Here is a 13,807-nt window from a genome sequence, read left to right on the forward strand (position 1 = left end):
TTCTTTTCAAATACTGCATTTCAATGTTTTGATTCAAAAATGCACACAAGAAAACAAAGCAATAAAGGAACTATGTACTGTTGCAAGACAGTGTCAATACCTCAACGCTGTATCACCAAATCATAAACAGCAGGCCACAGCTCTGTTTAGTAGGAACAATACCATTGTCCCAATATTGTTGAACTACAATGATATTAACCAGTCAAATTTCTGCCGGTCCTTTTGTAAAAGATACAACTGCGACGTGGCAGCAAAGTAAAAAACACACCCAGTCACTGTCAAACGTAACATTTCAAAATCACCAGAGCACCAGAGACAGTTTGTGCAGTGCCCCTATCTTCAAGCAAGCAAACTCGTCGTATAAACATCAAACCTCAAAAGCTAAAAATCCTTGTTCCGTGGGGATGCCAATATACAATATATGAATATGTGAGATGTAATCCAACCATTGTCATATATCTTTTCTTCAAAGATCCAGTCAGATCAGTCCAAAATTAAAATCTCAAACTCGGACCGAAGAGCAATTTGCTTGATATGAAAATCCCAGTCCAGTGGTGCCTTTTAGAGCTGTATGTTTTTTCCTTGAAGTGTCTGGTGACAGATGCCTCCCAAGGTCTTGAACTTTGGCCCCAAATTATTTAGAAACATCAAATCATCTCCCAGGTTGCTGAGCGACAGGCTATCCAGAGACTGGCATTGGCTGCCCTGTCCCTCGTAGGCATACTCGTAGGGTAGGTACACAGGGTGGTCCACATGTTTTCCATCAATCGTGTGCAATCTCTGTGGGATTGAGGAGGCATCAAAAGATTTCTGGATTACAAAATCGGAACGTGTAAAAAAATATATGAATATATAATAAATATATATACTGTATAAAGACATTCAGTCCAAATTAGTAATGTTATTCTTTTATTGCTTAAAGCCGATGCAAACAACCTTAAGTGATGTTGTTTTCATCCATGTTATATACATGACCATTAGTTTAATTAAATCCCATTCACTACTAAACAATTTTTACCTGTCCATTTGGTAAATGGCTGCCTTTCATATAGAGTTTTTATCCAAAGTGCTTTACAATTTGCCTCTCATTCACACAAACAGATGCAATGTGCTGGTCTGACCATGGGAGCAATTTGGGGTTCAGTTTCCAGGGACACTTCAACATGTGGATATTAGACAAACTCACCCTGGTGATGTGATCTGTGATCTGGTGATTTGACATCAGGCTGAGAGAGCGGTGGTATCTTGATGAGCCTCCCTGTTCAGCGAGAGAAGGACTGTGAGCTCTTGTTCGTAAAATATAATGCACATGTATTGGCTTCAATGAAGCCCTGAAGAGAGGCAAGGGAAAACTATTGCTTTTCAGGCTCAGGCTAATTTTTTTCATTTGTCAAAATGGGTGAATTTCTTTTCCAGGCTCATTTTTTCTATGCTTCATTTTAAATTTTTTTTTCTTCTTGCGATAACAGGCTCTTTTTTTCTCCATCTGTGAATAGCGTTCGCTATACATGCTGATGTTAGGCAAAGGCGAACTCTCTTGCTAGCGGGCTAATGTAAGTATAGCTAACACTAACAGCAGATTAGCGCTGATTAAAATACCTTTCTAGCCAAAATAAAGAGATGCCATTAACGTTGCATAACTTGCTAACACAAAGTAATTTTTTCCAGGGACACTTCAACATGTGGATATTAAGATCAGTGACTCGAGTCTGTTCGGTGTGTTCCGTGCCGTCGTCAGTCTGAGGGACTGTCGGCCTTCATTTTGGCCAACCTGACATGTTCAGTCGGAGACAGGGCAGTCGGGACTCACCCGGAAATGGAGAGCGTGGCTAGAGTCTCTCAAAATCTGACAAAAATCTTTTAAACTGACCTTTGTTGATCTGAAATGAAGACAGATTCAGCAACTGCACGGCCTATTTCTCGCTTAAAATGTTTTCAGAAACACGTTTCAGTGAACTGTTTTAGTACAATATGAGATCGTATTCTGAACGAGCCACCATGACAGTCTGGCTTTGAATTTCCGGAGAAAACAAATCCACGTGACTCGTCCTATCAGCTGCCGGTTTTCATTTCTTGGGCAACAATACAGAGTAGCGCCGTCTGCTGCTATGGAGACATATTACGTTTCTCAAGTCGGTGTCGCCTCCGTGTGTTCCGAGGCAGTTTCTTGGACCTCGGGGACCCGACTGATCATTCCGACTGGCTTTTCTGTCGACGGTCGGCCGTCTGGTTGGTGTGTCTCGGCTATTAGACAAACTCACCCTGGTGATGTGATCTGTGATCTGGTGATTTGACTTCAGGCTGAGAGAGCGGTTGTATCTTGATGAGCCTCCCTGTTCAGCGAGAGAAGGACTGTGAGCTCTTGTTCGTAAAATATAATGCACATGTATTGGCTTCAATGAAGCCCTGAAGAGAGGCAAGATAAAACTATTGCTTTTCAGGCTCAGGCTCAGTTTTGTCATCTGTCAAAATGGGTGAATTTCTTTTCCAGGCTCATTTTTTCTATGCTTCATTAAATGTTTTTTCTTCCTGCGAAAACAGGCTCCTTTTTTTCCATCTGTGAATAGCGTTTGCTATACTGATGTTAGGCAAAGGCGAACTCTCTTGCTAGCGGGCTAACATCAGTATAGCTAACACTAACAGCAGATTAGCGCTGATTAAAATACCTTTCTAGCCAAAATAAAGAGATGCCATTAACGTTGTATAACTTGCTAACACAAAGTAAATGTACCTTGTGTTTAGAGTGCATGGATACATAAAAACACACCTGGAAGAAAACATAAAAGCTTTCAATTCTATTAAGAACAGGACAAGGGGTAGTGGTGCACTTCAGCCTCTCATGGCCAAAATTAGCATTATAACAAACACAGAAACTAATTTTTTTGAAAACTGAGCCTGAAAAAGAACGTCTTGTTTGCCTCTTGGCTTCCACAGTTTCCCACTACTTAATTAACATACTGTATATGTATTAGAAAGTGCATACAATGAAAAGTGAAAGTTCATGTGAAAAAATTCAATGAAGAGCCCTACTTACCTGGTAGGTTTTCGACATGTTTGTAGTCCATGTAGAGTACTGAAATTAAGGAAATGAACAGATTAAGTCTTGTGTAGTGACTAAGTCCTATACTTAGCCGCTATACTGGTTGCTAATTGCGATTAGTATTTCTAACGTGTACTCAGACAAACGATATCCAGTCCTTTTCATTTAGGTTGCATTTTGCGTCGTTTATTTCGAACTTCGAACTTAAATGCCCAAGCCAGTCTAGGCCTTGGGGAACACAAGCAATATCATGCCCCCTGTGGCTTGGAGGAAAACGACTCATATGGCTCCTACACTTGTATTTGTTGGTTTAAAAAAACCAAGCACTCAGAGAAAGCATCCTAGAAAGTTTTTTAAAGTTGTAATTTATATAAGTAAGGGCCGACTAAATGATAGAAACACATCTCAGTACAACGCAATAAAATACAACAGAATGTCTGTTATATATTTAAAAATGCTGTTTAAATTGCTGCTGCATTTTCACTGTGCAAGACAATGAAATAAAATAGACATCAAACTACATAATACATATATAGATAGACAATTAATTGACAGATAGAAACAAAAAGACTAACCCTCAAACAAATGAGATCAGGAAAAAAAAACTGCTTATACTTAGTTTGTGTGAAACAGACTGTAGAAAATGTTTATCAGTGTTTTAAGCCCCCAACATCTCCTTCCAGACAGCGCTGCCTGGAAGGCACTAGGATTAGGCAATGGTTAGGGTTAAGGTTAGGGTTAGGCCTTGAACTCAATGGTCGCAGCGCTGCCTGGAAGGAGACGTTGGGGGCTTAAAACACCATTGAGCACAGAAAACAGACTCTCTACAAAGTATCAGAGCAATGAGATGCAATGCGATAATAACAAAATCATCAGGAAACACGCCAAAAAGGACACTGCTGTAGTCACTCACCATGGTCTGACCTCCCTGGCTTCTGATAGTGTCTCTGTGAGGCTGCATGTCCATTGAAGTCATGGTATAGTTCTTTTGCAGGGGATAAGGTTAATCAGTAAGGTACCAGCTATAGATTTTCAGGTTGTATGTGCATGCACTACTGAACACTTTAATGTCTTGTTAAGAAATTATTATTTCAACCAGTCCTGCTGCTGGAGACATTACTCTAAATTATAGTAATTATTTGTATTGTGAAATTACAAACACACGAATGAGGCATTTAACGTTGTAATCCTGTCCTGGGCCATTCTTCGAGCAGCCTGAGACATCTAGTTAATAATAATAACTATTTAGTTGAGCAAAGAAAATTAATGGAGCAACCTTACAAGCAGAGGCAAGTGGAAATGGCATTCTATTTTTGTCTGGGGCATATAACAAAGCCTTTTTTATAACATAACTGTGTCAACAGCTTACATTTTACTTTACATACCTGTCTATCTTATAGACAGAAAAGTAACAAAGTAACCAAATTATAGCTGTCATCCATTTTTCAGCAGGATTAGGAGCTATATTTTTCTTTATGTAGCTCATTTGGTTTGTGTATTGAAGCCTTTTAGACCCTTGCCTTTTATAAAACCTAAAATTGAATTGACATTTCTCTGTGTACCAATCTGTTGGCCAAATCCTGCTTTATCATGAACAATGCACAAGTTAAAGAAGCTGATGGGATAACAATCCACAGGACTTGTAACTCGTTCATGTAACAAATAAAATGAATTGAGTAATAGAAATTGCACATGCACACTGACTAGGTCGAGAGGTGGAGTACCTGCATGGTGCCATTTTTTAGGCCGTCTGTCACAGCCACACTGTTTCTAGGTGTCAGGAGCAGAGTGGGCACAGCCTGGCAGAGAAGAGAGAGAAAAAATAGGTTAGACCTCTCCCATAACATTGGGTGTGATTGGTGGAGTAATATAGCCTACTTACTAGTCTGGCATTGCCAGACCTTCCTCCACAGCGCTGCGGAGGAAGGTCTGGCTAGTCCACACAGCATTCCGGCATGAGAGAAAAATGTGCTCTGGTTTATTGGCATTTCTATAAACCAATCACAATCGTCATGGGCAGCCCTAGGTGCCGGACGGAGCCCCGGTGCCGCTGCAAAATAGCCTTGGGAAGGAACTTGTTTTGGTGGAACGTTTTTATGTTCAAAAGTTGTTTTAGTCGTGCGAGAGAAAACTCAGATTCTAGCGAGCTGTCTGGATTTACCCTGCAGAGATCTGAGGAGCAGTTAACCCTAGTCCTCATAAATCGACAGGAGTTTAAGATTCCAACACAAAGAAAGCGGGAGGTAACGGACATCCGGAGGAAAAGAGTGAAATCTGGTGGAATTTCCGGCAGCACCGGAGTAATCCCGGAAGTGGAGCGACATGGATATAGACTACATACTTAATTACGTCTTACTCCCTCTAATATGCACACACGCAACACAACCAACACACCTTGCATTCAGAGCCCCCTGCTTCTTGGTTGTACTTGATGAGGGTCTGGTTGCCCTCATCCTCCACCATGGTCATGGGCTCCTCCCTATCTCCACACTGACACATAAAGAGGAGGAGCAGTACTGCAGATACACATAAAAAAAATAACAGTGTTGAGAATGCAGCATGGGAAATCTGTTCTCAAACTGTCACATAATTGCCATAGGCAATGGTGGACTAAATCAACCAGTAAGATAAAGCTAGGGAAGGGCAGTGAAAGAGCAGCTTTTGCACCTTGCTCATTACCACACTTCATGAGCCCAAACTGCTCCTGTGAAGCTGCTCAGTGGACAACAGACGGGACTGTGGTTGTACTAGGGAGCTTCCAGGCGTGAATGTGTGGAACTGTGTGACTGTGGTCAGGGCGTTCCTGAAAAAGGGAGCCTTGCTCTCAGCTAAACTTTCTTCACCAAATAAATGTTTCAAAAAATATGTTTGTGGCTTAAAATGATAGGTCACATACAGGAGTGTAACTACCTGCATAGATAAAATAAGTTATGACAGGAGTACGCCTGCACCCCAACTCCAATCCACAAATTTAGTTTTACCACTAGAGACCGAATCATGAGGAAAGAATTATATTGATCCGAAGGAGATCTAAGAAATGTAAAAAAAAAAGTATTGTAAAAAAAAAAAAATCTTGTAATGGTTAAATCAGTTTGATTGTTTGTTTTATTAATATATAAATAGTATTATATTAAATCCTCACATCCCTCACCCCTCTATTAAGTTAAATTATTGATTGATCTTAGTATGAGCTAAAAATCTTGACCAATTTTATTTTCTTAGAGAAGTGGATTTGCATCTAATTAACTTGCTACTAAAAAAGGTCACTGCAAGTTTATGGAGCATGGGCTTTATGGTTTTGTTAATGTTGCCAGTGATTGCCATACTCACACAAAAATAATAGGAGTCCTAGAAGGAGCAGTCCAATGCCCGCTGGCCCAAGGCTGGATGAGGACGGCACTTTGCTACGACAAACATCTCCCTCTCCGCAGTCACACACTATCACGTTCAAAGTATCACGTCCAATCGAGTTCTGTTGGTCTTGAATCACCAGGGGCACTGAGTAGTTACCATAAGCAAGCGTCTTCAGGCTAACAAGCCCACCTTCCTTACCTGGGGAAGGAAAGAGAGGTGTAAAGTGGCTCTTCGATTTCAACAACTTTGTTTGTATTTTTTTGTAAGCAGTATTTGCAGATATGTACTAACCAAAGGCAGGGTCTAGTTTCCATCGCTGCGTCAGAGTTTTGTCGTCACTCCCCAAGGAGAAGGCGAAGGGTCCACTGAAAGGATCGGCGTCTGTGTCGTTGGCAGACACCATGACCATGTTGCCCTTGTTTCCACACATAATGACCCCTTTATTGACCAGCTTGGGCACGTTGTCATTGATATCCCTGAGGTGGACCAGGACAGTGCATGTACCCGTGCATGGAGGCTCACCTTGGTAACCAAAGCAAAGCAAAAAAAACTTTTTTAATTAACCAGTGGACAAAATGATCTAGCTTGTGTATGATTAGAAAATACAGTAGGGCTCCTTCATACCATTATCTTTAGCACCGACGATGATTTTGTAAATGCCTTTGTCATCAACAAAGGGTGACTCTCTGTCCATCTTCTTAATTGTTGTGAGTTTTCCTGTTTTCTCATCAATGGTCACCCAGCCAGCTGGATCTTTTATTATCATATGCCTTATCAAAAGAGGAGAACGTATTACCTGAAAGCACTGAATTGTAGCTGCTGAAAACCAAATGTGTGGCTTTGTTGTGTGCCACAATCAAAATAGTAGAGGTACTACATAACTACAAGTTGAAGTAACTATTTATTTTATACAGTATGCCAGTTTATTTATCACATAATTTCCATTAAGAAGTTTCATGTTATATTTGCATTAGGGCCCCGACCAATCCATCGATGGATAGGTTGTTGCTGGTCTGACTTACCGAATGAACAGTGCAGGTATAAAGCCTGACATGCACCAGACATTATCCTCCCCTTCCACTATCTCCACTATCTATTTTGTAAGGGCAGTGTCAATGCATCCGGGGTTGAGTGCTACCTAAGATGATTGTGATTGGTTTAACGAAATACAAATAACCCAGAGCGCTTTTCCCCCCTATTCGAGAATGTTAATTTGTGCAACCAGACCATACTTAGGTCTGGCAATGCGAGACTGGGATCTTGCAGATTGATCAAGATTGGGATATGGATATCTGCTGGCCAATACTAAACTGATAGTATTAAAATACCAAAGATATATTTAGAAACAGTGTCACCATTACAGAATTTGTCCCCTGAGAGCCCTGAGAATTTTAGTTTTTAAGTGATAAAATGTTCCGCTAACTCCACATTTTGGTCAAAATTATTTGACAGCCAAATTGATCAAAGTGTTTGGTTATGATATGCATTTATGTAAAAAAACAAAACAGATATTAGACAATAGATTGTGCTATGTTGATATCGGCAACTGCCTGAAAAATCCAGCATTGGTCGGTCTCTATTCACAATGTGGCAATGAGTGCAGCGAGCAGCAGCAGTCCTACAGTATGTAGACACCAACCTGATTTTGGATTCGTCTGAGTCAACATCTTTCACTATTGGAGTGAACAGCACCTTTCCTGGCTCCTCCTCTTCTTTCTGCTGCACATCAACATGATCTTTCTCATAGTAAGGTGGGTCATTGTCATCTATCACTTTCATTGTGATGTTTACTGTATCTGGAGGTGGGGCGGCGGGACCAGTTGATTTAGATTTACAAACAAATAAAGGTTCCTCATTCTCTACACCAATCCGCAGGATTGTTTTAGTTGTCGTCTCATAATCCTTGCCCTGGAAAAAACACACAAGTAAGGTCAGTACTGGTGCAGCTGACCTTAAGTTTATGAAACCTTCAGTTTATGAAAAAACCTTCAGTTTATGAAAAAACAAGATAACTGTGTTGGACTTCCAGCTTGGCCATCTGTAAATGAATGAAGATTTTTATTAGCGTCAAAAAAGCAAAATTACCTTGATGACACTCAGAATACCCTCATTAGTTGTGGGGTCAGTTTCAATTTTGTAGTTTTCTTCCTTATTCCCATCAATGAAGTAGTATTTGGCACGCCAGCCAGGAGTTTTAGGAGTGTCTTTGTCGTCTACCGCAATTCTCAAAATATCGTCCTTGATGGTTGATTCTAACACCTCACCTTGGTACTGGAAAGGCATAACAATTTCATCTCTAACATCGTACATAACACTAAAAAGCTATTTCATTAATAATAATAATAATAAAAATCAGTGCCTTTTTCTCCTTGAATGTTGGTGGATGACTGTTTGAGTCAACAACATTGAGAGTAATAACAGCAGTAGAGGAACGGGACGGGTTTCCTTGATCTTTTGCTTCAACAGTAACTTCATACTTCTGTACTTTCTGAAAACATAAAAAGATGATATTTTAGATAATATATTGACAAATCTGTATGTAGTGTGCCTGCCACTGCCCACTAACGTAGGTGCAGTAAGTCACTGAGGCTCACATCGTAGTCAAAACATCCTGTAAAGGTGAGCTGGGCCATTCCGTCATTCATTCGCTCCAAATCAATCTTGGGCTCTGCTGGGGTCTGTTTAACCACTCTGATGGTGAACATAGAGTTAGGTGTGTTCGGCTGATCTCTGTCCATGACCTTCAGCTGCACTGGCAAGTACCCTTCAAGAAGTTAAGGAAAGAAAGCAAAGGAGAGTGAATGTGTGATAGAAAAGTAGGATGTGGGGAAATGGGAGAGAAAGTGCACAGTAAGAGACAGGATGAAATATGCACCCTAGGTTTGAAATTATTTTGATACATCTCTGTTTAACGCTCTAGACGTTGTGAGAACTCACTATTCATTGTTTTCATTTGCCAGCTGGCAGAAAATGTGTATACCATATTTTCCGGACTATAAGTCACACTTTTTTTTCTTTTTTTTCTTTGACTGGTCCTGCGACTTATAGTCAGGTGCGACCTATGTATCAATATATATATAAGTTAACATGTTTTTACATGTTAATTCATACTGAAAACATTACCGTCTACAGCCGCGAGAGGGCGCTCTAGGCTTGTGACAACTAGAATGCTGCTCCTAAAGACAACTGAGAAAGAAAAGATATAACAAACTGCAGGTAGTAAAATATGCAGCCGAAAACGGTAATCGAGCAGCAGAAAGAAAGTTTGAAATGAGGGAAAAACTTGTGAGGGACTGGCGAAAAGATTACTCTTACTGCAATGAAGAAAACAAAGAAAGCTAATCGGCTAATCGCTGGCTGAAAGCAAGATGGCCAGAGCTGGAGGAAGGAGTCGGGAGGGGCTTGTCAACGGTGCAGTTACGTCTCCACGCCTTTTAATACATCCATGCTCCACGCCCTGGTAACTAGTTGTTCTGTGTGCTATTGTATAGTTCACTAACTGTTAATGTGTTACGTTAACATACCGGACACCTACCGTATTCAGCCTGTTGTTCTGTGTGCTATTGTGTAGTTGACAGATGAAAAAAAAAATAATAATAATATGATGCGACTTATAGTCCGGTGCGACTTATATATGTTTTTTTCCTCTTCATGACGCATTTTTTGACTGATGCGACTTATACTCCGGAGCGACTTATAGTCCGGAAAATGCAGTACTTATGCAACTGTATCCTCACCTTCTTCCGTATTTTCCTTCACATCCACCTTCAAAGGAAGGTCGATAAATGCCGGGGCGTTGTCATTGATGTCCTTTACTTGTACATCAAAAGCTAGTCTTTTGTCTATTTCTCTAAGAGTCGTTTTGCTTAAGATGTCAAACGTGATCTGTGGGAAGAGGTACTCATGTCAAATTATTTTTAATGGTTAAAAATCCACATCATCAATGAGATTGGTAATGCAGTATTAGCTTACTTTGAAGAGATCGATTTCCTCTCGGTCAATACGTTTATGGACAGAGACGACTCCGGTATTTCCATCAATGGAGAAAAATCCATCAATGGGGTTACCGGCCGCATTCGTTACAGCGATACGGTAGATTTGCCCCTCCTGATCCGTCTTGTCATTATACATCTGGTGTCAAGACACAAACCATGGAGCTGTTATTGTTTGAGTTTTTGACCAAGCCAGGATTTTGAGCTGCCACACTGATTGGTAATTTATTTTACAAAATGATGTTCTCACCTCTGTAATGTTTTTGGGGAATGGCCCTTCATCTTCCTCTACTATTTCAATCGTAGACAAAACCCACCTTCTTTTGGAACGCACCAAAAACTCCTGTTGAATGTAGATCAAGGAAACAATTGTTCTTACTTCCTTTTTAATCAAAACATTTTGATTTGCATTTCCAAGCATGAAGCAGTTACCCGCTTGTCACGTCTGATGTTGTAGCCTTGTTGAGACTCCGCGAGGGCTGTTAATGCAACCTACAACAGAAAATGGTAAAAAATGGCTTTTCTTTACCCACTCATCCTGTTTCATGGGGAGCTGGAGAGAACTGCTTTATAACTAAGTACTTAAAACAAATTAAGGTGCATGTATGTAGAGATTCCGTGCTGTTTTTTAAAAGTTAACAAGTAATCACAAGCTCTCAAAACAAATAGTTTGTGCTGAAAATAACCAAGCAAAAATATCTGCTTGTTAAAACAGCATGATGCCTTGTTATAACTGTAGATATTTGTAGAATTTCATGCCTACCAACAGAAGCAGGAAAATGTTCTTCATCCTGGTCCACTCTGCGTGATATCCTCTGTGGGAGTACTCCAAAAGTCAAAGGTAGCTTGTATACGAGCGCACAGACGACAGCCCACAATGCCTGCAGGCAGCAGGTTGACTGACTTCAATTAACAAAGGGCTTGTTCATTCATGCAGTCATGTGATCTGTCAAATGCAGTCTATGTACATACAATTTGTGTGTAGGACAAGACCAGTAGGAGCTGTTCTTTAGGTATACTTACCTGTGCTATCTCTTCATTATGTCAAACATATTTTGTGAGGGAGTGTTTTAGTTCATACGATTGAATTGTGGACTTTCTGGCTTGCTGAGAAGCAGCTCGGCTCAGGTGTACTCCCCTCCAGCTCTATAGCTCAAGTTACCGTGTATTATTTATGTCTGGCCTACATCACATGAAAATGTAGTTCAATTTCATAGGTCCTTTGAGTTTTATATAAAGTGACTGAAATGTCATTTTAAACCCACTGGTACTAACAGTATACATCACTCTCACACTCATTGAACCAGTCGCGTACATTCGGTACAGTTTGTTCTTTTCCACATGCATGTTCCCATACACGTACTGGCTATAGGCACCATTTGGTCTAGATGTGTCTGCATTTTTCTATTGTGCTGAATAAATTACACACAACAAAGTAATGAGAGTACGAATGTGTCCAGTTCACAAAAGGCAACATAAATTGGCAGATTTTGGAGTCTCTCCATGTATGAACACATGAACAATCCATACAGAGGCTAGGTGTTCCTCGATGTGAGACTCATTCTTTGATGTTTTTGTATGTCAGGCAGATGGTAAACATCCTGATCTGACATAGGGCATGTTTGACAGTTTTACAGGTGGGTTTTCAGAAACATCCAGAGAAAATGCACTCAAATAATTTGTACTGTTATTACAGTCTACCTCCTTGCATTTATAAAGCATTAATGCATAACTAAACGAAGCTAAAAATCCCTCACATATGATATTATAATTGTTTGTAGTAGAAACGTTCTAGTCTTCTCAGTAAGAAATGCAAACCAGTTTAGTCAGTTTCCTGACAGTGTGGACAGATAATTAATTTTTTTTTCCTATGAACACAATAGCGGTTGTGATCATTAATAAAACTATTTTTTTTGTCACGCAATGGGATGGCACTAGCAACTGTGCTTGTTAATCCTGCAGGCAATGTTTATTGCAGTATGTTAAGATAATTACTCACTGCTGAAGAAAGCCTTTGTTAAGTGCCATTACTGTAGTCTCCGGTAAATTAAATTTGTGTCTTACACACCGTGTTTTTCTGCCATTTTGCACAAAGCTGATTTTGCTGCCTAAACAGTGCAAGTTTGTCCATTCTTATGATGACAATAATGATTATTTGACTCAAGACTAAGGTTAAGGCTAGAAGGGATATAGCTACAGCGACGACAGTTAAGTTTAGGCACCAAATCGACTAGTTAAGTGGAAAAAACATTGTGGTTTGGATTAAAACACTCCTGAGAAACGAACATGCGTTTCCTGGGTGAAAGTATTAAAATTATATTATTATATACTAGTAGATTTTGCACCATTTTGCATAACTTCCAGCCGTATGGCCGTATGCCTTCTAGCTACAGCCTACTCAAGCTTGTGGAAGATTGTGAGGTCTTTTTTGCCAATTTTAAGGATCCAAGGCATATCAGGGTTGTTTCATCAAGCAGATTATGTCCTCAATTTCACCTTGGATCCTTGGATGACCTCAGTGAAGAAGGGAGGGAGTTTCTGGGACTATGTTCATGGATGAAAAATGAGGGGTGGCAAAGTTGTGGAACTGGAAAGGATGGATTAACTATTGTTTGCTCTTGTTTAAGGAACTCGTTGGACTCCTTTGTATTGACAATATTGGAAAAAAAGGTTGAATGTGCCTCTTGGAAGACTTTAGAGTAGTCTTGCTGTTAGTCCTTGTATGCAAGTTTGTACACAGCAAGACCAAACTTTCTGAGGCAGTGGATTTTCACAAGTTCAGAAATGACAATTCTGTCTTTCTTCATACGTTTTCTTCCTAGGGTACAAAGGTTTCAGTATCTTTCTCCACTACGTATGTTGTGGAGTTCTGATAACTGTGTGTCTATCAAGTTAAAATCTCAAAGTGTAGGAATATGGGCAAGCTCTTAGCCAAGAGAAAAGTCAAGAGAAACGCTTCGTGTCATAGAGTCGATGACAAAAAACCAAGCCACGTAGTGCACAATGTAACGTCTTGTAGCTTGTCAGCAGTTCAGGACAGGCAAACAGTGCTGCAAGTAACACCAGTCCTTGCCATGATGTAGGGCACATAAACATGCCAAAGACCTAGGGCTGCCCCCTTAAAGACGAAGATTCGTATTATCAGTTGGAGACCCCTCAGTCGACTGAGATTTTTTAAGTCAGTTTATAACAGTGTACGAGTTAGTATACTGCAACCTATGGACAAACTTGTAAAACTGGAGGAACCAGAGAGCTCAATACACAGAGAGGAGAGAAGCAACTGTAGGAAAAATATTTTTTCACTTGCACACTATGATACGGGTAAACACAATGTTGGGCGCTCATAAACAGCTCCTGATATGTGTGATATAGAGTGAACCTGTGAGCATGAAATGTCCTCTTAACATCCAGTATGAACAGA

General features: G+C 40.2%; 1 protein-coding gene across 3 annotated transcripts; it reads right to left on the minus strand.

Moving 5' to 3' along the window:
- Nucleotides 1-11,343, minus strand: cdh26.1 (cadherin 26, tandem duplicate 1). Of its 3 annotated transcripts, XM_039801919.1 has the most exons (19): nucleotides 11,150-11,338; nucleotides 10,819-10,878; nucleotides 10,637-10,729; nucleotides 10,367-10,525; nucleotides 10,132-10,279; nucleotides 8,989-9,158; nucleotides 8,754-8,882; nucleotides 8,480-8,665; nucleotides 8,034-8,302; nucleotides 7,019-7,164; nucleotides 6,686-6,916; nucleotides 6,371-6,592; nucleotides 5,435-5,556; nucleotides 4,765-4,839; nucleotides 3,954-4,025; nucleotides 3,035-3,073; nucleotides 2,262-2,333; nucleotides 1,187-1,258; nucleotides 1-780 (listed from the first exon to the last, which is right to left on the minus strand). In XM_039801919.1, the coding sequence occupies exons 1-19, from the start codon at nucleotides 11,174-11,176 to the stop codon at nucleotides 562-564; spliced, it is 2,511 nt and encodes an 836-aa protein (XP_039657853.1). In that variant the 5' UTR covers nucleotides 11,177-11,338; the 3' UTR covers nucleotides 1-561. The 3 variants fall into 3 exon arrangements, with proteins under 3 accessions (XP_039657853.1, XP_039657854.1, XP_039657855.1); XM_039801920.1 differs by lacking the exon at nucleotides 1,187-1,258 and having other exon boundaries at nucleotides 11,150-11,343; XM_039801921.1 differs by lacking the exon at nucleotides 3,954-4,025 and having other exon boundaries at nucleotides 11,150-11,342.
- Nucleotides 11,344-13,807: the final 2,464 nt, after the last annotated feature.

The sequence above is a fragment of the Perca fluviatilis genome, chromosome 5 (assembly GCF_010015445.1).
Source record: "Perca fluviatilis chromosome 5, GENO_Pfluv_1.0, whole genome shotgun sequence".
NCBI lineage: Eukaryota > Metazoa > Chordata > Actinopteri > Perciformes > Percidae > Perca > Perca fluviatilis.

Excerpts from the sequence above, each read along its gene's own strand:
- cdh26.1 (XM_039801919.1), bottom strand. The coding sequence starts at position 11,176 with ATGAAGAACATTTTCCTGCTTCTGTTG. Across the intron at positions 3,074-3,953 it reads GCCAGGGAGGTCAGACCATG|TACTCTACATGGACTACAAA; the intron begins GTGAGTGACTAC and ends CCTTAATTTCAG. Across the intron at positions 781-1,186 it reads TCACAGATCACATCACCAGG|AGATTGCACACGATTGATGG; the intron begins GTGAGTTTGTCT and ends TCAATCCCACAG.